We start from the raw sequence: 22547 nt of genomic DNA, 5'->3' as shown, positions 1-22547 counted from the left end.
CTTTATATACAGCATGCCGCTCGTACCCCGCTCCGAGTCCGATCTATCGGAGGAAACGTTTGACCCGACGCTGTCCGTTCTTATTCGTTCGGAGTCCGGGGGGCTCTGGAGCTGCTCCAGTCTTCTCTTCAGGAAGCGCTGCTCGCGCTCCAGGATTTCCAGCTGGTGCTGACCCTTCCGAGACGAGTCTTCGAGTCTCTGCAGGGAAAAGGATGGGACAGTAATGAGACCTCGCTGCAGAAATCGCCCGCTTCATATCATATCACATAACACACCCATACAAATCCTCCTCACATTCTCTTTGTATCCATGCTTCTCCTCATTGCTTCAGGGATATCTCTCCCAATCCTGGTCCCTGCCTTATTTCTGTACGTGCTCGTCCTCGCCTCCCACATGCAACGTCTACTACTCCTGGTGTCAACCTCTCTAACCTCATTACCCACCCCCGGCCACCCTCCCTCCCATTCTCCTGTGCCCTTTGGAATGCTCGCTCCCTTTCTAACAAGTTCCTCTCTGTCCATGAGATCTTTTTCTCTCGCTCTCTGATCCTCTTTGCTATAACTGGGACTTGTCTGACTCTGCTCTGGAAGCTGCCCTCTCCTATGGTGGCCTTTCTTTCTCCCACACTCCGCGCCCTGATGGCAGGGGTGGAGGCGTGGGGCTCCTGCTCTCCTCTATCTGCCGCTACCGAACCCTTCCTATTCCTCCCTCTCTTGCTTTTCCTTCCTTTGAGGCTCACACTGTCCAGATTTTCTCTCCTCTCCCTGTCCACGTGACGGTCATCTATCGCCCTCCTACCTCTACTCACCCTGTCTTTCTCACTTTGAATCCTGGCTCTCTTTCTTTCTCTCCTCAGACTCCCCTGTTCCTCTCCTTGGGGACTTCAACTGCCACATCGATGACCCCTCTCTCCATTGGGCTTCCCGCTTCCTCTCTCTAACTTCTTCTGTTTGCCTTCAACAGTGGACTGCAGCCAGGATGGCCACTACCTAGATCTGGTTTTCACTAAAAACTTTTCTCTCTCTGACTTCTCCATTTCCCCCTCTCCTCTCTCTGCCATAACCTCATCTCCTCTATCTCGCTTATCCCCTTCTCCCCTTCCATCTACACCTCGCTACTGCAGTGACTTGCGCTCTATTAACCTACCAGCTTTTGATTCCACTTTATGCTCCTCCCTCTCCTCTCTCAGCTCTGCTCCAGACCCTGACAACCTGGTCAGGAACTACAACTTTGCCCTGTCCTCCTCTCTTGATCTACATGCCCCGCTTTCTCTATGCCATTCTCGCCCTTCTAACCCCAGACCCTGGGGAAATTCCACATGCGCATGCTGCGTTCCTCCACTCGTTCCTCTGAACGCCTTTGGAGGAAATCTCACACTCTCGCAGACTTCCTTCACTACAAATGTATGCTATCCTGTTTCAACTCTGCCCTCTCTCAGGCTAAACAAACCTACTTTTCCTCACTAATCAACACACACGTCGAATTCACGCTGACTCTTCTCTGTCTCTGACTCCCTACTCAGACCACCCTCGGCTGCCTGTTCTTCTTCCTCCATCTCACCTCAGGACTGTGCAGACTATTTCAAGGAAACGTTGGAATCCATACATCAGGACATCCCATCTGTATCCTCCTCCCATCCTCTTTCTAACTGTCCTCCTGCCTTCCTTGACTCTTTTTCTGCCGTCACAGAGGAGGATGTGTCATTGCTGATCTACTCTTCTCCCTCTACCACCTGTCCATTCCCTCCCTTCTCCTAAAACAACTTGCTCCAACTATAATCCCTACGCTCACACACATTTTTAACTCCTCCCTCTACTCTGGTACCTTTCCCTCTTCCTTCAAACATGTAACAGTCATACCATTACTCGGAAACAGCAAGCTTGACCCTACCTGTCTTTCTAGCTATCGTCCTGTCTCCCTACTGCCCTTTGCCTCTAAACTCCTTGAACGTCTTGTATTTTCTCGCTTGCTTCACTTTCTCAACACCTACTCTCTCCTAGACCCTCTACAATCTGGCTTCCGCACTGCTCACTCCACTGAATCAACCCTCACTAAAATAACAAATGACCTCCATGCTGCCAAAGACAGAGGCTATTACACTCTGCTCATATTACTTGACCTCTTTTTAGCGTTTGATACTGTGGACCACCCACTTCTCCTTCACATTCTCCATACTCTTGGTATTTGTAACAAAGCTCTATCCTGGATCTCCTCTTACCTCTCCTATCGTACTTTCAGTGTCTCTTTTGCTAACACCGGCTCCTCTATCAATCTCTCTGTGGGGGTACCCCAGGGCTCTGTCCTTCACATTCTCTTTTCTCTTTACACACTCTCTCGAGGTGACCCAATCACATCTCTTGGGTTCAAATATCACCTCTATGCTGATGACACACAAATTTACTTTTCAACCCCTGACCTTACAACTGCTGTACAGATTAAAGTTTCTGAATGTTTCTCTGCTATATCATCCGGGATAGCCCTCCGCCGACTTAAACTTAACATGGCTAAAACAGAACTCCTCATACTTTCTCCCAAACCTGGCCCTACTACCTCCTTCCACATTACTGTTGAAAGTACTATCATTCACCCAGTAGCCCAAGGACACTGCCTAGGGGTCACACTCGACGCCTCTCTCGCATTCTCCTCTCACATTCAAAAGGTAGCCAAAACCCTCCGCAGTATTACAAAGATACTCCCTTTCCTCTGTTGCTCGACTGCAAAAACTGACTCAGGTCCTCATTCTCTCCCGTCTTGGCTGTCAGGCCTTCCTGCCTCTCACCTGTCTCCCCTACAATCTAACCTAAATGCTACTGCCAGAATCACTTTACTCTTTCCTAAATCTGTCTTAGCGTCTCCCCTGCCGAAATCCCTCTCCTGGAGTCTATCAAATCCCGAATGACACCCAATTCTCCTCCTCTTTTTTAAAGCTTTACACTCTTCTGCCCCTCCTTACATCTTAGCCCCAATTTCTCGCTGTACACCATCCAGACTCTTGCGTTCTGCTCAAGGATGTCTTCTCTCTACCCCTTTTGTATCTAAAGCCCTCTCCCGCCTTAAACCTTTCTCACTGACTGCCCTACACCTCTGGAATGCCATTCCTCTCAACATACGACAAGCACCCTCTCTATCAACCTTTAAGCCCCAACTCAAAACACACCTGCTTAAGGAAGCATGAGTAGCTCTATGAGTGTTGGTTTTACACCATATACATAAACCCTGGCCCCTTGCAAACACACTTACCAGAATGTCCCCCTACAGTCTCTATACGTCCTTCCTACCAACCAATTAGATTGTAAGCTCTTCGGAGGGACTCCCTTTCCAAAATGTTACTATTATGTCTGAAGCTTCTCCCCTTTATGTGTTTGTAACAGGGACTTATCCCTGTTTAAATAAAGCAGCCTCAGAGCTTTGAGAATAGTTGATTGCAGCCACTGAATTAACTAGAATCCACCTGAACTAATGAGAGCTCTGTATAATGCCTCATGTGAGACACAGGAGAGATTCCTTAGCTCACATAAGGAGAAAGAGGACTGCAGAGATTCATTCTCTCTCTCTCTCTCTCTCTCATCACTCTCTCTCTCTCTCTCATCACCCAGCACACAGTGCTTCCAATGCAGCAAGGGATTCTGGGAAAATGACATGCAAATGAGCACACCGTGACACGGCTTTCTATTGGCCCGCATGACGTTTGGAATTTAAATACCAGTAAAGGTAGCGCTGGCACCTACATGTAAGTATCTTGGGAACAAGAGGCTCCCCGAAGCTACAACATATACATTTCAGCTCCAGGGACCCACTGGAAACCATTGAGGTAAAGAAAAAAGGGGGAGAGGGGGACACTGCGGGTTTAAAAGGGACAGTCCATTATCAATTAAGCTTCCTTAGAAAAATTAAATTCAACCTAAAGTAAATATTTGCACTTTTTTGGGGTTCGTGTGTAAAAATGAGTCTATTTCTATTTTCTCGGTGTCCATTTAATTAGAATGTCATCTGGTAATTATTGTTCTCTCCCCTTACTCTTTAAATGAATTATGTTGTCATCGTTAACATGCACAACATGAAGAGAGAAAGACAATTCCCCTGCACACACAAAAAACAGTCTTATCACAAGAGATCAGGTGAAGACTGTATACATAATAATAATAATAATAATAATAATAATAATAATATACTTCGAAGCATTTGGTAAGTATGGAAATAAATAATTACACTTGTTTGATTTGTATAAAAGAAAACTCTGCCAATCACCCAGATTTAACCCATAGAACACTCCGACATCATTAGTTCCCTTTGGTCCAAGTAGTAATTGCCCCTTTAAAGCTGCAACCCCATATACAGTAGTTGGCCAGTTTAATTTCTTAGGGGGACAAGAGACATCAATCACCCAGATGAGACAGACCCCTTAAACCTGTCATTAGAATTCATTCACTTTGGATTTAGGATGTATTGCCCCTATAAGTCAGTGAGACCCACTGATAATCAGCAACACTTGACAGATGCCTGCTGTCTTTACCTTGATCTGTGATTTGGCTTTATTAAGCAGTCCTAGAGTGGTGTGCCGGGGGCAGTCTGGTCCTAGTGGTATAAGGTCTTTTAAGCGTTCTAAACACAAGCGCAGGTGGGCTCGCCTGGAGACAAGAGGGGAAAGAAACATCAGGTATACATTGTATCTGCATTCTACCTTCTTACCTCGGAAAAAGCCCCCAGCATCATAACAAACCATGCCGAGAAGTTGCTTTTAATGATTATTTGTTATATTTATGATTCATTCATCAACCCCATTGGTGCAATGCGTCGCAAGCCCCTCCGGCAGTAAGGGTGTGTAAAAGCAATGGCACAGCTCTGTACGCAAAGAATAATAGACACAACCCCTGTCCTGAAGAGCTTACGATCTACTACTGCTGCTGCATAGTTCCAGTGTCCACATTCCTCTCTTTTTCAACTACCCACCATCTCCTTCAACCCATCACAAAGCATGGATTTATCAGGGACGAAGAGACGGGGTGCTGGGAAAGCAGGGGTGTAATTATTTATTCATATTTGAGGGGACTCACATTAAATATATAATAAGAGAATAACAGGGGTTATTGAAAATTTGTTGCAGTTTAAAAATTAAAAAAAAAAGTATTGTCCCCATCCTCCACTGAGTGCAATGATCTTTAGAACCAATAAAGTTGAATGTACACCTCCAGTACAGTTGAAGAAGAGACCTTTGAGGTTTGGAAAGTTGTGTACACTATAGTTTAATCTATGAAAAACCCATAATATTGCTCCCCTACAAAAGGTATCAGAACAAATACAACTACTGAAACTCTGAATTACATGAGCAACTTCGGTGATATATACTGAAATCTCCTGTATATGAATGCTACATTTTCTTATCAGTGTATTCATTGTGGATATCACAGCACAGAAAGTACCAATGCTGAGAAACCCAGCGTTACTCCTCATTAAGTAGATGTGTATAAGACACGAGCCGTTTCCTTCAGCCTATGATTGATGCTTCGGACCCCGCTCATCAAACAACCATGGTCAGTCCCAGACCGCGGCCAGACGCAGGCCCTGGTCAGTCCCAAGCCATGGTCAGTCCCAGGCCGCGGCCAGTCCCAGGTCACAGTCAGACCCAGTCCATGGTCAGTCCCAGGCCGCGGTCAGACCCAGTCCATGGTCAGTCCCAGGCCGCGGTCAGACCCAGGCCACGGTCAGACCCAGACACAAGCCATGGTCAGTCCCAGGCCATGGTCAGTCCCAGGCCACGGTCAGACCCAGGAACAAGCCATGGTCAGACCCAGGCCGCGGTGAGACCCAGGCCATGGTCACACAGCGCATATAAAAAGGCATTCTTGTTAACCCTTTACAAGCACTGCTACAAACAAATGCTTAATTACTTGGGTAGAGTTCGATACAAACTATTACATGTGCAGATCTCTCTATGAACGTTTGGATGATTAGATGTCGTTGATATATTAAAAAGTATAAAAACTAGCAATTAATTTACAACATCTCTCCAGGGACAGTATGGCTGCTAAACCCATTGCAATATCATTTTAGTAGATGAAGTCTCTGATTTTTCGATGTAAAAGGAAAGAAAAATGAACTTTTATAAATCTTGTCCTTTATTCCGCAGCAGAAATATCGGCTTACAGGCATACCCCACATTAACGTACGCAATGGGACCGGAGCATGTATGTAAAGCGAAAATGTAGTTAAAGTGAAGCACTACCTTTTTCCCACTTATCGATGCATGTACTGTTCTGCAATCGTCATATACGTGCATAACTGATGTAAATAACGCATTTGTAACTGGCTCTATAGTCTCCCCGCTTGCGCACACCTTCAGTACAGGTAGGGAGCCGGTATTACTGTTCAGGACGTGCTGACAGGCGCATGCGTGAGCTGCCGTCTGCCTATTGGGCGAGATGTACTTACTCGCGAGTGTTCTTAAAGTGAGTGTCCTTAAACCGGGGTATGCCTGTATATAGCTCAGTGTTTAGAAGTCATGCGCATGCCATTTATTGGCTAAAATGGATATTTTTATATGGAGGGTTGTGCCGCTGAAATGCATTGTGGGCCACTCTGGCAGCAAATATGTTAACTAATTTGTAAATCTCTTGTAACATTGGAGAAACAAACCGTCGTTCATTTCCAGCCTTGAACAGACTGTGATTATTGTGTTGCATTTGTGGCTTTCCTCTCTGTAAATAAACCTGGAGTGAGTTCTTCGGTGTGGGTATTATCTGGCTGCAGCTGTATACAGATACGGCCTCGCTGTCCCCGCTGTATCAGTAACACTTCTGTAAGAGTGAGTAAGGAAGTGATCAAAAATCCTACCGCAGCCACCACATCCTGCCTGAAAGACCATGCAGCGTCCTCTAATGTACAGGAGACCCTCTTCAGAGCCACGATAACATCTTATCCTGTGGCGCCTGTTTCAACTCAGATCAAACAGCGCAACTCGTAGGAGCAGCAGCCTCGTTAGGGGAGCAGTCTGTACAATGTCTACACTAGGTCTTGCACACCCCACACTTGACATTTTCACTTCTACCGTGGGGAGAGAGATAACACAATGTTTTATAATCCTAGTGTAGTATACTAATAATTGTATAATCACTTTTAACTTAATTTAAACTAAAGGTTTGTGATCCCCAAAGATAATTATTGAAATGCCATAGTTTTTCCATGATAACCTTGTTGAATCAAAACCAGTCTTTTCTTAAATATCCAATAGGGTTTGTATTAACCAATTCCATGTCTTTTGAAAGAAAATGATGTATGAATTAGACAATGTAATTAAGAATCTGGGTATGTGCAAAAGTAAGTGAATCCCAGTTTTTATCAGCTAAATTAAAGGGGATAATTAGAATCAAGTGTTTAAATAATTAGGTAGATCTTCAGGGGTAAGTTTGGGATGACCCAATCTATATAAAGATCAGAAACTTTGTGAGTTGGGTCTTCGCCATACAGGTGTGTGGAAACACATCATGCCATGATCAAAATAAATTTCTGAGGAAATGCAGTTATTGGTGTTTACCAGTCTAGAAAGGGTTACAAAACCATTTGTAAGGATTTGAGGCTCCAACAATCCACTGTCAGACAGAACTACAAATGGAGAAAGTTCAAGACCACAGTCACTCTACCCAGGAGTGGTCGCCCTACCAAAATCTCTCCAAGAACAAACCGGCAAATCATCCAGGAAGACACAAAGAACCCCAGAGTACCATCCATGGATCTGCAGGCCACTCTCGCCTTGGCTAATGTGAGTGTTCATGACTCAACTATCAGAAAAAGACTGAACAAGAATGGTGTTCATGGAAGGATAGGCAATGCGTATAGTGCCCGCGACGACGCCCAAAAACAAATACATTGCTGCCACGTGCGCTTATAGTAAGCACGACGGCGACAATGCGACGGAGCGACGGAGCGAACTTTGGAAGCTGGCAATATTTGATTTTTCAAGGGCAGTCGCCTCATGTGACAACCCCTGAACAAATCAAATGCCAGTACGCCCGCGATGCTGCCGCAAAGCGAAAAGTAACTTTCGCTAGCGGCGACGGGTGACGTCACCCGTCGCGGGCACTATACGTGCGGCCATAGCCAGGAGGAAACCACTGCTCTCTAAAAAGAACATTGCTGCCATCTGAAGTTCGCCAAAGAGCACATAGAGGATCCACAAGTCTTCTGGAAAATGTTCTCTGTGGGACGAGTCAAAGGTAGAATTGTGAAAAATTAGTTTGGCGAAAACCAAACACTGAGTTTGAAGAGAAGAACCTCATCCCAACCGTCAAGCATGGTGGTGGGAGTGTGATGGTTTGGGACTGCTGTGCTGCCCCAGGACTCAGACGGCTTGCCAGCATTGACACAATAATAACCCTGAATTCTGCATTGTATTAGAAGATTATAGAGGAGAATGTCAGGCCAATCCGTCCGTGAGCTGAACCGAAAGTGGGTCATGAGCTGAAGCAGTTCTGGAAGGAGGAATGGGCCAAAATTCCTCAAACCCAATGTGAGAGAGTGAGCAGCAGAAACAGGAAACGTGCAGTTGAATTTTATTTATAAAATATTTTACCAGGAGGGAATACATTGAGAGTTATGTTGACAAATACATGGTTACATTAAGTGAACGGCGCCACCAGGAAATGAATCTAAAGGGTCACATATTTTTTCACACATGGATATTGAATGTTGAATCATTTGTGGATAAATAAATGTTGAAAAAATATCATGTTTTTGTGTCATTTGTTTGATCCGACTGACAACAATATCAGACACACTCCTCCAAGATGAATTCGGCAACAAGAAAGAGTCCTGTGGGGGACCGTGGCCCAATGTAGGGCACATCAACACCAGTTCTTCACACAGAGACTAGATTATCAACAGATTTGTGGCAAATATGAAGCACACGGCCTCTCTGTATTCCAATGCTTCACCCTCTGGGAATCCTCTATAGCTGATCCACCTGTCACCTGCCAGTACAGTACTGAGGGAGAAATAACTTATAGTCCCATTATTTTAAGGCCCTCAGTTTTATTTTAAGGCCTCATGGCAATGGAGAAAGTGTTTAGATACTTAGGCTGCGCCCATACAGGGGCAGACCGCGCGGACGCCGAGCGATCAGACTGCCTAAAGGCAGTGATCGCGTCTATACAGCGTGCGGGCGGAAGCAGGAGTGGGCGCGCGATGCGCATGAAATCAGTCAAAACTGATTTTTCGCGCGATAGGGTGGTCACGTGAGTGGTTCGCCCTCAGCTCCGTGACGTCACTGGCCTGCCCATAGACACGCCCCTGGACGGCGCGCGTACCAAGGCCAGGGAAAGCACCCACTTTCCCTCAGCCTCCGCGCGCCTCCGCATGGCTACAGTGTCTATGGACGCAGACATAGTGATTGGTAATACCATTCACCGTTTCTCCTATGCTCCAAAGGGACGCAAGGGGGGTGTGTTGTGCGGCCTACATATTGTACATATTGTAGGCCGCAACTGCATGACAACATGTATATTACATGTGAAGTTTGGCAGTTGATAAATCCCTTGACAGGAATATTCTCTCCACTAATATAAGATGTAAACTTCTTTTTAGTATCGAGGAAGGAACATGTAATGCACCTCCCTCTGTTGGAAATTTCCCATAGGTTTCAGACTGTAAGCATTATATATATCTATATCTATATCTGTTTTAGAATAATTACACAGCGACTTTTTTTCTTCCCCTGTAAGCCCCTAACTGCCCTTTGAGTCTGGGTTGCCTGCTCTGTGGTGGAAGGTAACGTGTTTTCAATGTTGCAACCTGAATATACCTGGATATTTGCAGGTGCACCTTAAACTGTAACAAGTTTGCCCATAGTACAATGTATATGTTAATGAGCTGAACAACTGGCCAGGGCAGTGGTTTCCAATCTTTTATTTTGTTACGGAACCCTATGTGAAATTCTAAGGATCCCCAACCCTCTCTAATAGCGCGTCTGAGATCAGATGCATTGTAAGGAACCCCAATCCTCTCTAATAGAGTGTCTGAGATCAGATGCATTGTAAGGATCCCCAACCCTCTCTAATAGCGCGTCTGAGATCAGATGCATTGTAAGAAACCCCAACCCTCTCTAATAGCGCGTCTGAGATCAGATGCATTGTAAGGAACCCCAACCCTCTCTAATAGCGCGTCTGAGATCAGATGCATTGTAAGGAACCCCAACCCTCTCTAATAGCGCGTCTGAGGTCAGATGCATTGTAAGGAACCCCAACCCTCTCTAATAGCGCGTCTGAGATCAGATGCATTGTAAGAAACCCCAACCCTCTCTTATAGCGCGTCTGAGATCAGATGCATTGTAAGGAACCCCAACCCTCTCTAATAGCGCGTCTGAGATCAGATGCATTGTAAGGAACCCCAACCCTCTCTAATAGCGCGTCTGAGGTCAGATGCATTGTAAGGAACCCCAACCCTCTCTAATAGCGCGTCTGAGATCAGATGCATTGTAAGAAACCCCAACCCTCTCTAATAGCGCGTCTGAGATCAGATTCATTGTAAGGAACCCCAACCCTCTCTAATAGCGCGTCTGAGATCAGATGCATTGTAAGGAACCCCAACCCTCTCTAATAGCGCGTCTGAGGTCAGATGCATTATAAGGAACCCCAACCCTCTCTAATAGCGCGTCTGAGATCAGATGCATTGTAAGAAACCCCAACCCTCTCTTATAGCGCGTCTGAGATCAGATGCATTGTAAATTCTTCTGTACTTAATACAATTTTTAAATGACCAAAAAATTTCAGGGACCCCTTTAGGGCTGCCCGGGGAACCCAAGGCTTCCTAGGAACCCTGGTTGAAAAACAGGGGGTTAGGGTGAAAATACTATTATAAGAATAAAATCGCTGTGTATCGAGGCCACGGGAAGTGTGGCTGGACCAAACACCACGCTAATAACCACACCCCTAAACCTTAATGGGAGCAGCTGTGCGGGTAGACAATACTCCATCCTGATGTATATTCCATCCCACAATGAGCAGCCACTTTACCTTCTGTTTCAAGATTGTCCCTTATTCCCTCTAGAGTGTAAGCTCTCAGGATCAGGGCCCGCGTGACGTTCTGTAGCTCTTTGCGCTTGTCTGACTTTACTTGCATGTCATTCTGTTTATGTAACATACAAATCTCTGCACCTCCCATTGTACCGCTCTGCGGAATATGCTGGCGCTTTACCAATAAACGTGCTGATGCCTAGAACGTCATTGAATGAGGCCCTGCATTGTGCAGGCCTGTCCCGACATGCACAAAGGTGATCTGCTGTGACACACTGAGCCAGGCACATGCACAGCCCTTTAAGTTATTAACACTGATTGCAGCTAATACTGCAGCTGTTTGTCAGAGGTGAGGGACCTCAGATCCACACTGTTATCTGGGTTTTATAGTCCCAGTGAGATTAGAGCCCTTTCCTAATGGTCTATATCAGAGCTTTCCCACTGGCAATTTGTAGGCTACATGTGGCACACACTGGGATTTAAAGATACAGCCCTCCCCTGGGATTTAAAGATACAGCCCTCCCCTGGGATTTAAAGATACAGCCCTCCCCTGGGATTTAAAGATACAGCCCTCCCCTGGGATTTAAAGATACAGCCCTCGCCTGGGATTTAAAGATACAGCCCTCCCCTGGGATTTAAAGATACAGCCCTCCCCTGGGATTTAAAGATACAACCCTCCCCTGGGATTTAAAGATACAGCCCTCCCCTGGGATTTAAAGATACAGCCCTCCCCTGGGATTTAAAGATACAGCCCTCCCCTGGGATTTAAAGATACAGTCCTTCCCTGGGAGCAAAATGGCATTCTTCATGTAGGTAAATCTGGATAACTGACATTTTTTTTTTTTACAAATATGTGACACCTTTAGGTTGTGTTAAAAAAAAAAATCAACAATTTGTCTTCCTAAAGCAAATGTAATCATGTTTACAAGCAAAAAATATCGTTCCGCTTTGGTTTCTTTGGAAATTAAGATTGCATTCCTCTCAGTGAGGTGTCTCTTTAGGCACTCAATCGTTTCCTCTCCTGATCCTTATTCCCTCCCATATATCCCTGGTAGGCATTTTCCCTTCCTGACACACACAGAGCGTCTGCCCCCTCCCGGAGTACATTCTGTGTCGTTGTATCCCCCTCCACACACACACACACACAGAGCGTCCGTCCCCCTCCCAGAGTACATTCTGTGTCGTTGTATCCCCCTCCACACACACACACCTTCTGCGTCGTTGTGCCCCCCTACACACACACACACACACACACACACACACACACACACACACACAGAGCGTCCGTCCCCTCCAAGAGTGCATCCTGCGTCGTTGTACCCCCTCCACACACACACACACACACACACACAGAGCGTCCGTCCCCCTCCCAGAATACATTCTGCGTCGTTGTGCCCCCCTACACACACACACACAGCATTCTGCGTCGTTGTGGCCCCCTCCACACACATACACACACACACACACAGAGCGTCCGTCCCCTCCCAGAGTACGTTCTATGTCCAACCCAAGTACATTGGCTGTAAGACACTTGTTAATCCTATCTGCTCAGTATAAATGACCCCTCAATTGCCTGAGGGCAGGGAGTACCACATGTTCACGCCCCCTCCAAAAAGTCACGATCACGTGCTTGCCACTGATCGTTACGTCACCGTAGCGCCGTGAGTGGAGGAGGAACTCAGATTGCGCAGGGGGGAAAATAGGCAAATACCGCCAAGGCTAGCGAACGCGAGTAGAAGTTCTGTACATCTCGACTCGCTCTGTGCAACCAATCCCTGTACTGATTCGAATGCAAGCAAGGCCACAACACAAAGCCTTGGGCAATTAGAGTTAATAAGGGAAGTGCATGTTAAACTGTGAGGTCTGCAGCCGATACGTAGAGCCTCATAGTCCTGTTTTACTTGTACTTATGTAATGTCATATTCCTATTACACACTGAGCCCTGTAATAATGTAATACAAAACTATTACATACTGTACCCTTGTATCATACATTTATATATTCCTAGTTTTTACTATGTTATACCGATTACTAACGGAACCCTTGTTCATGTATTACTATATTCTAATTACATTCAGCAACTTATATGTGTAATACTAAATGTCTATTACAAACTGCACTTTCATTTATTTTCACCCTCTATTCACCATACACCCATACACACACACACACACACACTTTTGATTTGAAAAAAATCACTAAATAGTTAAAGACAAAGAACACTGCAGTGTGTGTGTGTGTGTGTGTGTGTGTGTGTGTGTGTGTGTGTGTGTGTGTGTGTGTGTGTGTGTGTGTGTGTGTGTGTGTGTGTGTGTGTGTGTGTGTGTGTGTGTGTGTGTGTGTGTGTGTGTCTAGACACTGCATACATACACGTACAATCTAACAGCCTGCAGTAGGGACACAGACACTCTGATTATTAACCCACTGGGAAAACAAAGACATTTAACTCAATCAATCACTGCAGAGGACAGACTCCCACTCAAGAACCCGTAACCCATACAGTGCAGACCCCTGCATTCCCACAGCACAGAGGAAGGAGGCCTGGCACGAGACCACTGGGGGTCCCGCTCTGAGCAGCCCCCTGATGTCAGGAAGGCAATGCAGGAATGTACTATTTTTGTAAGTGAGGTTGCTAATTCTTTGTGCCTGACTCAGCTCTTCTGGGCAGATAATGAAGCAGAGACAGGCCTGACTGACCAGCCAGTAATCCTCAAATATACACCTTCAAAAAGTATTTTTCCTCTTTTGAAACGGCCTTAACCCTTTAACCTCTACCACATTGCACAGCCGCGAAGGCGTAATGGTTCCTGTTTATTCTAATGGTATATTTTACTGTTCAATACGTGAGGTGGTTTCCCTTCCAGTGAAATACTGATGTGAAATAATTTTTCCGGGTCTTTCTAAATATGGCTGCCGTTTATAACGACTTCAGGTTTCATCCCAAATCACTCCACCTTTGGAATCGCTGCAGCATTATCACCCATATAGGGATAGTCTCTCAACCACTAAGCAGCCAGAGGATGAGCAGCGCACTGCTGCAGTGCCTTGCAGGTCCTTTTGGTAGCGGAGAGGTTAATGAGGTAAATTGTACTCTGGTGGCCAGCGGTCTGAGACTCAGTGCCCAGCGGCCTGGGACCCAGTGCCCGGCACCCTGAGAGCCGGTGCCCGGCAGCCCAAGATCCGGTGCCTGGCAGCCCGAGCCCTGGTGTCCGGCGGCCCGTGACACTGTGCCAGGCAGCCCGAGACCCAGTGCCCAGAGGGCCTGTGACCCGGTGCCCGGCGGTCCGAGACCCTATGACAGGCAGTACACGACTCTGTGCCCAATTGCCGGTTTTTGAAGCATAAACAAACAGTAATATCACTTACCGATTTTTTTCAAGTTCATTGTGCGTACACCTGAAAAAAATAAATAAAAAAACAGAACGTTGGCACTTTTATATAACACATAAAATACTCCGCAACACCTCACTCGCACGTATGGGGGACACACGTCATAAATCCTTTTTAAAGGACTAATATACACACACACACACACACACACATGTTGCAGAAAAAACATTTCAGTATTAAAAGCGCCGTTTCTCCTGCCTGTTTTATTAGAGGTTATTAGGGGTTTGAAGCTGTCCCACATTTCCCCCGCACAGTAATAGTGGCCGTTTCCTATCGAGCGTTTCACACGCACAGAGGACTGCGGATGCACCAAAACGCGGTGTAATGTTTCATTAAACGTTGTTTTTGGAACGGCCGTTAACCCCCTCGCAGCCAAAGGCCAGAAACATATTGCCTTGGCAGCAGAGGGGTTAAGAAACGTCTACAAGGCGTCAGTGCTCTGAAATAGGATCCGGGACACATCGCGCTCAGCACAAAGCGCTAACCCCGGGAGTTCACTCAAGGTTACAACACTCAAATACAGAAGAAATAACAGGAACTTGGTGGGGACAGGACAGTTTCATTTAAAAGATATATTAATTGTTTGGGGGCAGATGCTTTAAAGGGGCGGTACACTAAAAAAAAAAAAAAATAGAAGAAGTTTAAACCCGTGTAATTGGTTTCCTTATATAGATTCAATAACTCTTTAAAGTAACAGCCAGTCATTTAATCATACATAGTCTGCCCCTATAACCCTTTCCTCTGCAATGGGAGAAAGTGTCCCTGGCAGTAAAAGGGTTAAGTGTATTTGCACAGAGAACTCACAGGGACAAGCACTGAATTGAAACATTTACCCAACTCCGGAAATGTGCCATTTTTAAGGCCGTAACAAAGTCTTTGAAGGGAAAAAAGCCAGAGGTTTTCCCCCTATTATCCGATCAGCGCAAAGCTCTGACACAGCTAACATCGTGCAATGCCTTGTGCATCAATCGGGCAGTAAAGGGTTACTTTTTAAAGGCAATCCTACTCGATGGTGTAAGGCTCATATAAAGACACGGAATAAACTGTAACCAGCGAAGGGGTAGGACGTGACACGCCACGTTTTGTCAGGGCCACTGTTTAAGGGTGGGAAGGTTATTTTGTCCACTGACATCCCGACATGCAGTGCGCCGAGTTCCTGTCTTATACCAACGGTCAGTGAGGGGCGGGCTGCTGGGGACAAAAGCCAGGAGACCATTCATTACCTATCTCCCCGCCAAAGGCGAGGCGGCTGCCTCAAGTCAGCAAATACAGATAGAAAAGGGGAAATGTCCTCGGGCGCGTCACTCTGCTCCCAGCTCCATGACGTATGTTACGTGAAAAATAGAAGAGAAAGGGGAGGGCCACAATAAAAAACAACTCCAAGTTATACACACTTCTTATTTTTAGAGTGGGAAGGGAGGGGTGGTAGGGGAAAACAGGGGAAGAATGATATTGAACACACTTTTAGGGTAGAGACACACTCACATGGAATTTCTAATATCATGAGCTGGTATTCTCGCCTCAGCATGTAATGACATAGGTTGTAGATGAGGAAGTGCCCTATGGTATCTTCCTTGACAAAAAATAAAAGGGAAAAACAAAATAGTGTAATACAATTGAATTAGACAATGGGTGCATGAGATTTAAAACTTACAAGCGACCGATATTTTCAAGCATAGAAAGGAGATGTCGCCGGGCTCCACAGTATATCCCTCTCTGGGTTGCAGTGTTGCTTCTCGGCTGATCCCTGCTGGCAGAAGGTCTTTGTATCTGTATATGGGGATAATTCATGCAGCCAGAATTATCCCCATATACAGATACAAAGACCTTCTGCCAGCAGGGATCAGCCGAGAAGCAACACTGCAACCCAGAGAGGGATATACTGTGGAGCCCGGCGACATCTCCTTTCTATGCTTGAAAATATCGGTCGCTTGTAAGTTTTAAATCTCATGCACCCATTGTCTAATTCAATTGTATTACACTATTTTGTTTTTCCCTTTTATTTTTTGTCAAGGAAGATACCATAGGGCACTTCCTCATCTACAACCTATGTCATTACATGCTGAGGCGAGAATACCAGCTCATGATATTAGAAATTCCATGTGAGTGTGTCTCTACCCTAAAAGTGTGTTCAATATCATTCTTCCCCTGTTTTCCCCTACCACCCCTCCCTTCCCACTCTAAAAATAAGAAGTGTGTATAACTTGGAGTTGTTTTTTATTGTGGCCCTCCCCTTTCTCTTCTATTTTTCACGTAACATACGTCGTGGAGCTGGGAGCAGAGTGACGCGCCCGAGGACATTTCCCCTTTTCTACCCATACTCATACAGAGGTTGGTGAATAACCTCTGAAAGACTCAGGCAGCGGAATCATTCTGTGGAAAGGACTGAAGCCATACCTTGAATAGTAGGCAAAAAACTTTTTTGGCGCGAATTTTCTCTTTTTTTAGCAAATACAGATCCCACACGTGAGCACATTCACATGTCTGAGGCAGGTCTGCATCCCCGCCCTTCACCATTATCTCCCAGCATACAGCCCTTCCACTGCAGCCAGGGATTCTGGGTAATGGCATGCAAATGAGCACACAGTGTCACCTTTTGCTTCTTGTCCACTTTAACATGGACCCCCTCATAAGCGTGTGCCTGCCGCTTTACACAGCTTTTCACAGCCAGCCGCATTACACAGCCTGGGTTACAGAAGTGTAGAGCCAGTAACCTGCTCACGGACAGCTTTTCAAACTTTTGGGTCACATCAGTGCGAGACTGGGATAGGTTTGAACCACACATTAAATAAGTTATAGTGGGTAAAAAAGTGACACAAACCCTGCACCGTACACCGTACAGCAAACAGAAATCCCACGTGTGAGCACAGTCACACGTCTCAGGCAGGTCGGCATCACTGCCCTTCCCCATTATCTCTTAGCATGCAGCTAGGGATTCTGGGTAATGACATGCAAATAAGCACACAGGGTCTCCTTTTGCTTCATGTCCAATTTGGACATGGGACCCCTATAAGTATTATGTCAGGCGTAATGGTTCCTGTTTATTTTAACGGTATATTTTACTGTCCAATACGCGAGGTGTTCTCGCTCCCAGTGAAATACTGATGTGAAATAATTTTTACGGGTCTTTCTAAATATGGCTGCCGTTTATAACAACTTCAGGTTTCATCCCAAATCACTCCACCTTTGGAATCGCTGCAGCATTATTACCCCTATAAGCAGTGGTTGACAAATCACCAAAAAATCTACTCGCCACACAAAAAAATCTACTCGCCACCTAGTACCAAACGTGTGCTGCTTGGGCCAATATTTATGTAAATATTTGTGTAAATGTATAGGTTTGTCGAACACTGCCTATAGGGATAGTCTCTCAACCACTTAGCAGCCAGAGGATGAGCAAAGCACTGCTGCAGTGCCTTGCAGGCCCTTTTGGTAGCGAAGAGGTTAATGAGGTAAACTGTACTGCCAGGTCTCCGTGGCCGGCGGCCAAAGATCCAGTGTCCGGCAGCCCAAGATTCGGTGGCCTGTGACCCAGTGCCAGGCAGCCCGAGATCTGGTGCCAGGCAGCCCGAGATCTGGTGCCAGGCTGCCCGAGATCCGGTGCCAGGCTGCCCGAGATCCGGTGCCAGGCTGCCCGAGATCCGGTGCCAGGCTGCCGGAAATTCGGTGCCAGGCTGCCCGAGATCCGGCGCCAGGCTGCCCGAGATCCAGTGCCAGGCTGCCCGAGATCCGGTGCCAGGTTGCCCGAGATCCGGTGCCAGGCTGCCCGAGATCCGGTGCCAGGCTGCCCGAGATCCGGTGCCAGGCTGCCCGAGATCCGGTGCCAGGCTGCCCGAGATCTGGTGCCAGGCTGCCCGAGACCCGGTGCCCGGCAGCCTGAGACCCGGTGCCAGGCAGCCCGAGATCCGGTGCACGGTGACCCGAGACCCGGTACTCGGCGGCCTGAGACCCGGTACTCGACGGCTTGAGACCCGGTACTCGACGGCTTGAGACCCGGTACTCGGCGGCCTGAGACCCGGTACTCGACGGCTTGAGACCCGGTACTCGACGGCTTGAGACCCGGTGCCAGGCTGCCCGAGATCCGGTGCATGGTGACCTGGTACTCAGCGACCCGAGATCCGGTACTCGGCGGCCTGAGACCCGGTACTCGGCGGCCTGAGACCCGGTGCCCAGATCCCTGAGAGACCCGGTGCCCAGATCCCTGAGAGACCCGGTGCCCAGATCCCTGAGAGACCCGGTGCCCAGATCCCTGAGAGACCCGGTGCCAGGCAGCCCGAGACCCTGTGATATTATGTCAGGAAATGCATGTTGGTGAATCCCGGAGATAAAGCCGCAGTCAGACTCCGCTCCCCGTCTGTGCACACGAAAACGGTGCTAACCCATTTCGCTGCCAAAGAGGCAGAGTGTGGTGTGTAAGGCTAAGGCCCCGGTACCTCCGCTGCAACGCGCGCCCGCGAGATTGGCGGCGCGTGCAGCCGATTACCTGGTCTGCAGGGAGCTACAGGAAGAGAGACCGGGGGGGCGGGGGGGGGGCGTGGCGGGGGAGTGACGGGGGCGCGGCCATGACATCACCCTGCAGGTTCGCCCTCATTGGCTGAACCGCCGGGGGGCGTGCCTAATCGCTCGACGCGAGTCCTGCTCTCAATTCTATTGAGAGCAGGAGCCGCTCTCGCCTCAGCGCTGCGGCCCCCCCTCAGCGGGCCCGGAGCCATTGAGGGGAGGGTTCTCGTCCGTGCAGCGTCCGCCACAGTGGACGCTGTACTAGGCAGCGGGGTCAAGCCCTAAAATGTAATAATGATCAGCGGTTACGTAACGCAGCGAGGATCCCACCGATGCAGTGATCAGTTCGCGCTGCTCAAAACATTGGGGGGGAGGGATAGAAAATTGCCATGTCATCAGGAGAGGGCGTCGCGACTTTCCCTTGGTGACCCCGCGGCCATATTTGTCATTTATTTTAGCAGAAAGGTTAAAAATAATAATCATCATCATATGGGGGCAAATTGCTACTTAAGCGATGTTTCTTTATAACAGGAAACCGCTGGGAAAAAAGTTCAGATGTAAAAGCACACTGGGTAGTGAAATAAACTAGCTCCGGGGTGTCTCTTATGGGATCCCAGAAACATGACACTTACATTTTTTAAAAGAAGCCTCTAAAAATAATAATATAAAAGAGCTTGTCTTGTCTGCGCGTGGCTTGTCCGCGCGTGGCTTGTTGCCGTGGCCTCATCGCGGTATATGACACTTCAAATACCTCGGAATCTTAGAACAAACCAAAGGGCAGGAAATCCTCCCCCTATCTCACTGCGGGGGGGGGGGGCGCGAGCCACCAGCCCCCAAATACGGGGGACACAGACCCCCCCCCCCCCAGGAACAATCAGATGCACATTTCTGGATGCAGGGTGTTAAAATAATCCCAATTCAGTTCATACAGAACTAGCCTTTTCTTTAACCCTTGCAGTGCTACCGGGACTTGTTCAGCCTCTCTACCACCAGGATGCATCTCCATTTCGGATCCCACTGACTATTAAAGCATCATCCCCCCCCTCCCCCAAGAACCCTATAGTTTACCGAATACAATGTTAGTATAATACCCCTGAGCATGTTCTGAAAAGCATGATTTTCTTCATCTCTAGTTTCTGGTAGTAACTTTTAGACTGCACTGGGCTCTTGGGAGAGCTCCATTTTAAAGATCCCGGACATGTAATATTTCAAACGCTTATTTCTCCTGAACGACGCACCAGATTTTATAAATAAAAACCTCTTGGAAAGAATCGATCTCTTAGAATACGTGTAAAAACACAAATAGCAGTCAGCGTGGACTCTGCAGTAACGAGCAATACGAACGACTACGGTCCCAAATGTACCATTTTCCGTATAGCGCAGGAACGCGGAGTATATCCTCGGATCCGCATTCCTCTGCTTTCCTGACACGGAATAGGAGGGGCGAGGAAGCGTCCATTTTCTTTAACCCAATGATAAGGGAAATCAGAATGATTAATGGCCACCTCTTGTCTGAGCACCAGTGAGCAGAGAGAGCAGGATAAGGGAAGATACAAGGTTGTAAAAACCACTGTACAATTGAAGGTTTTTGTAAGAACACTTTAAAAAATATGAGCGCGTTTTCCCCCCTGCCAGCCTGCTGAATCATTAACCCTAAATAACGTGTCCCTGCTATTACTTCACCGTGGTCCTCGGAGGGACTGATCCGGTAAATATTATTTTAAAAAAAAAACTTTCGTGACAAGGTTCTTTTGTTAACAAATGGTATTTAAAGCATTAATCCCACTCACAATTGTTTTGTTTTGCTACTTCCTATTGACTGCCGGCGCAGGCTGTCCTCACGACTTTTTCTGCCCATCGGGCTAGTTAGGGTTTAAAAAAAAAAAAATCTGCTTTAATCAGGTCTATGTAATCTATTAAACAAACCCCTGTCCTCCTAGGATGGGGTCCTATATAATCTATTATGATGGGGTCCTATATAATCTATTAGGATGGGGTCCTATATAATCTATTAGGATGGGGTCCTATATAATCTATTAGGATGGGTGCCATTATAATCTATTAGGATGGGGTCCTATATAATCTATTAGGATGGGGTCCTATATAATCTATTAGGATGGGGTCCTATATAATCTATTAGGATGGGTGCCATTATAATCTATTAGGATGGGTGCCTTTATAATCTATTAGGATGGGTGCCTTTATAATCTATTAGGATGGGTGCCTTTATAATCTATTAGGATGGTGCCCTTATAAGATATTAGGATGTTTGCATTTATAATCTATTAGGATGGTGCCTATATAATCTATTAGGATGGGTGCCATTATAATCTATTAGGATGGGTGCCTTTATAATCTATTAGGATGGGTGCCTTTATAATCTATTAGGATGGTGCCTATATAATCTATTAGGATGTTTGCCTTTACAATCTATTAGGATGGGTACCCTTATAAGATATTAGGATGGTGCTTTATAATCTATTAGGATGGGTACCCTTATAAGATATTAGGATGGTGCTTTACAATCTATTAGGATGGGTGACTTTATAATCTATTAATTAAATCATGGTCATTAGGTCCCAATAGGGACTGTCACTTTTGGGGTCACACAGCCGGGTGAGTGGGTTACCTGTTACTGATGGGGTTCAGGCTGCACCTCTTGTTCTTTATGCGGCTCTGCTTGAGTGCCCGCAGGTCCGGGCTCGCGGGAGAAGGGAATGTAGAAGCGTAGCCATGTTCACATTCTGCAGGAGACACACAGGGGAGGAGGTGAGAACCGAACACAGCAGCCTGACCACGCCAGATACCAGCTCACACCAGGGTACATGCACCCCCAAACCGGCATGTACTCGTTAAACATGGGGTGGGTAACTCCAGTCCTCAAGGGCCAACAGGTCAGGTTTTCACGATATCCCTGCTTCAGCACAGGTGACTCAATCAGTGGCTCAGTCAAAGACTGAAAGCAAGCAAGACTGAGCCACCTGTGCTGAAGCAGTGATATCCTGAAAACCTGGTCTGTTGGTGGTCCTTGAGGACTGGAGATGCCCACCCCTGCGTTAACCACTTCACTGCTGTAGGGGGAATGCAGGGGCTTGCATATCATTCTTTAATAAACATAAAATACAATTATAACGAACCATCAATAATGTTGATGTTTGAAAGTGGATAATAATCCCAATATTTAAAATATATATATTATTTTTTATCTCCTTTGTTGACGGGTAGGTCAGCCAACGTATTGCAGCGAGGGGTTAATGTATTTTGTTTCTGCTTATGAAATGTCAGGATTTCATTACGATTGTTATTGTTACAAAATGTTCATTATTATTGTGACCATTAAAAAATAAATAAAAGCATATACAGCACATATGACAACAGCAAAAACATAACCAGTATAAAAAAAAAAACTCAAAACTTATTTTGAATTCTATTTTATTTCTAGTTTTCCGAGGACTATTTATTTCAAAGCAATTCACATGCAGAATTCAGATGCATCAATGCAGCCACCTCCGGGCTGCTTATTTCCAGCCGTCTGCAAAGAAACCTTCCAGATAATAATACCATTAAAAATACAATTATAATGTTACCCAATTACAAGGGGGTAAGAAATACCTTAACCCTTACACTGCCAATGAACCGGCACCATTGCAGACA

General features: G+C 46.5%; 1 protein-coding gene across 4 annotated transcripts in view; it reads right to left on the bottom strand.

Moving 5' to 3' along the window:
* MXI1 (MAX interactor 1, dimerization protein) overlaps window positions 1-22547 on the bottom strand; it is a 39891-nt gene that overhangs the window by 5743 nt on the left and 11601 nt on the right. For 2 of the 4 annotated variants that reach the window (XM_075611836.1, XM_075611834.1), the window contains exons 2-6: window positions 21523-21637; window positions 20684-20755; window positions 14370-14399; window positions 4514-4628; window positions 27-198 (exon numbers count right to left, since the gene is read on the bottom strand). In XM_075611836.1, coding sequence (XP_075467951.1) covers window positions 27-198; window positions 4514-4628; window positions 14370-14399; window positions 20684-20755; window positions 21523-21637 — 504 coding nt within the window. The remainder of the gene's footprint in view (window positions 1-26; window positions 199-4513; window positions 4629-14369; window positions 14400-20683; window positions 20756-21522; window positions 21638-22547) is intronic. The other 2 variants (XM_075611837.1, XM_075611835.1) reach the window with 1 other exon arrangement.

The sequence above is a fragment of the Ascaphus truei genome, chromosome 8 (genome assembly GCF_040206685.1).
Source record: "Ascaphus truei isolate aAscTru1 chromosome 8, aAscTru1.hap1, whole genome shotgun sequence".
NCBI classification, from domain to species: Eukaryota; Metazoa; Chordata; class Amphibia; order Anura; family Ascaphidae; genus Ascaphus; species Ascaphus truei.
This window is presented reverse-complemented; position numbering and strand designations above follow the sequence as displayed.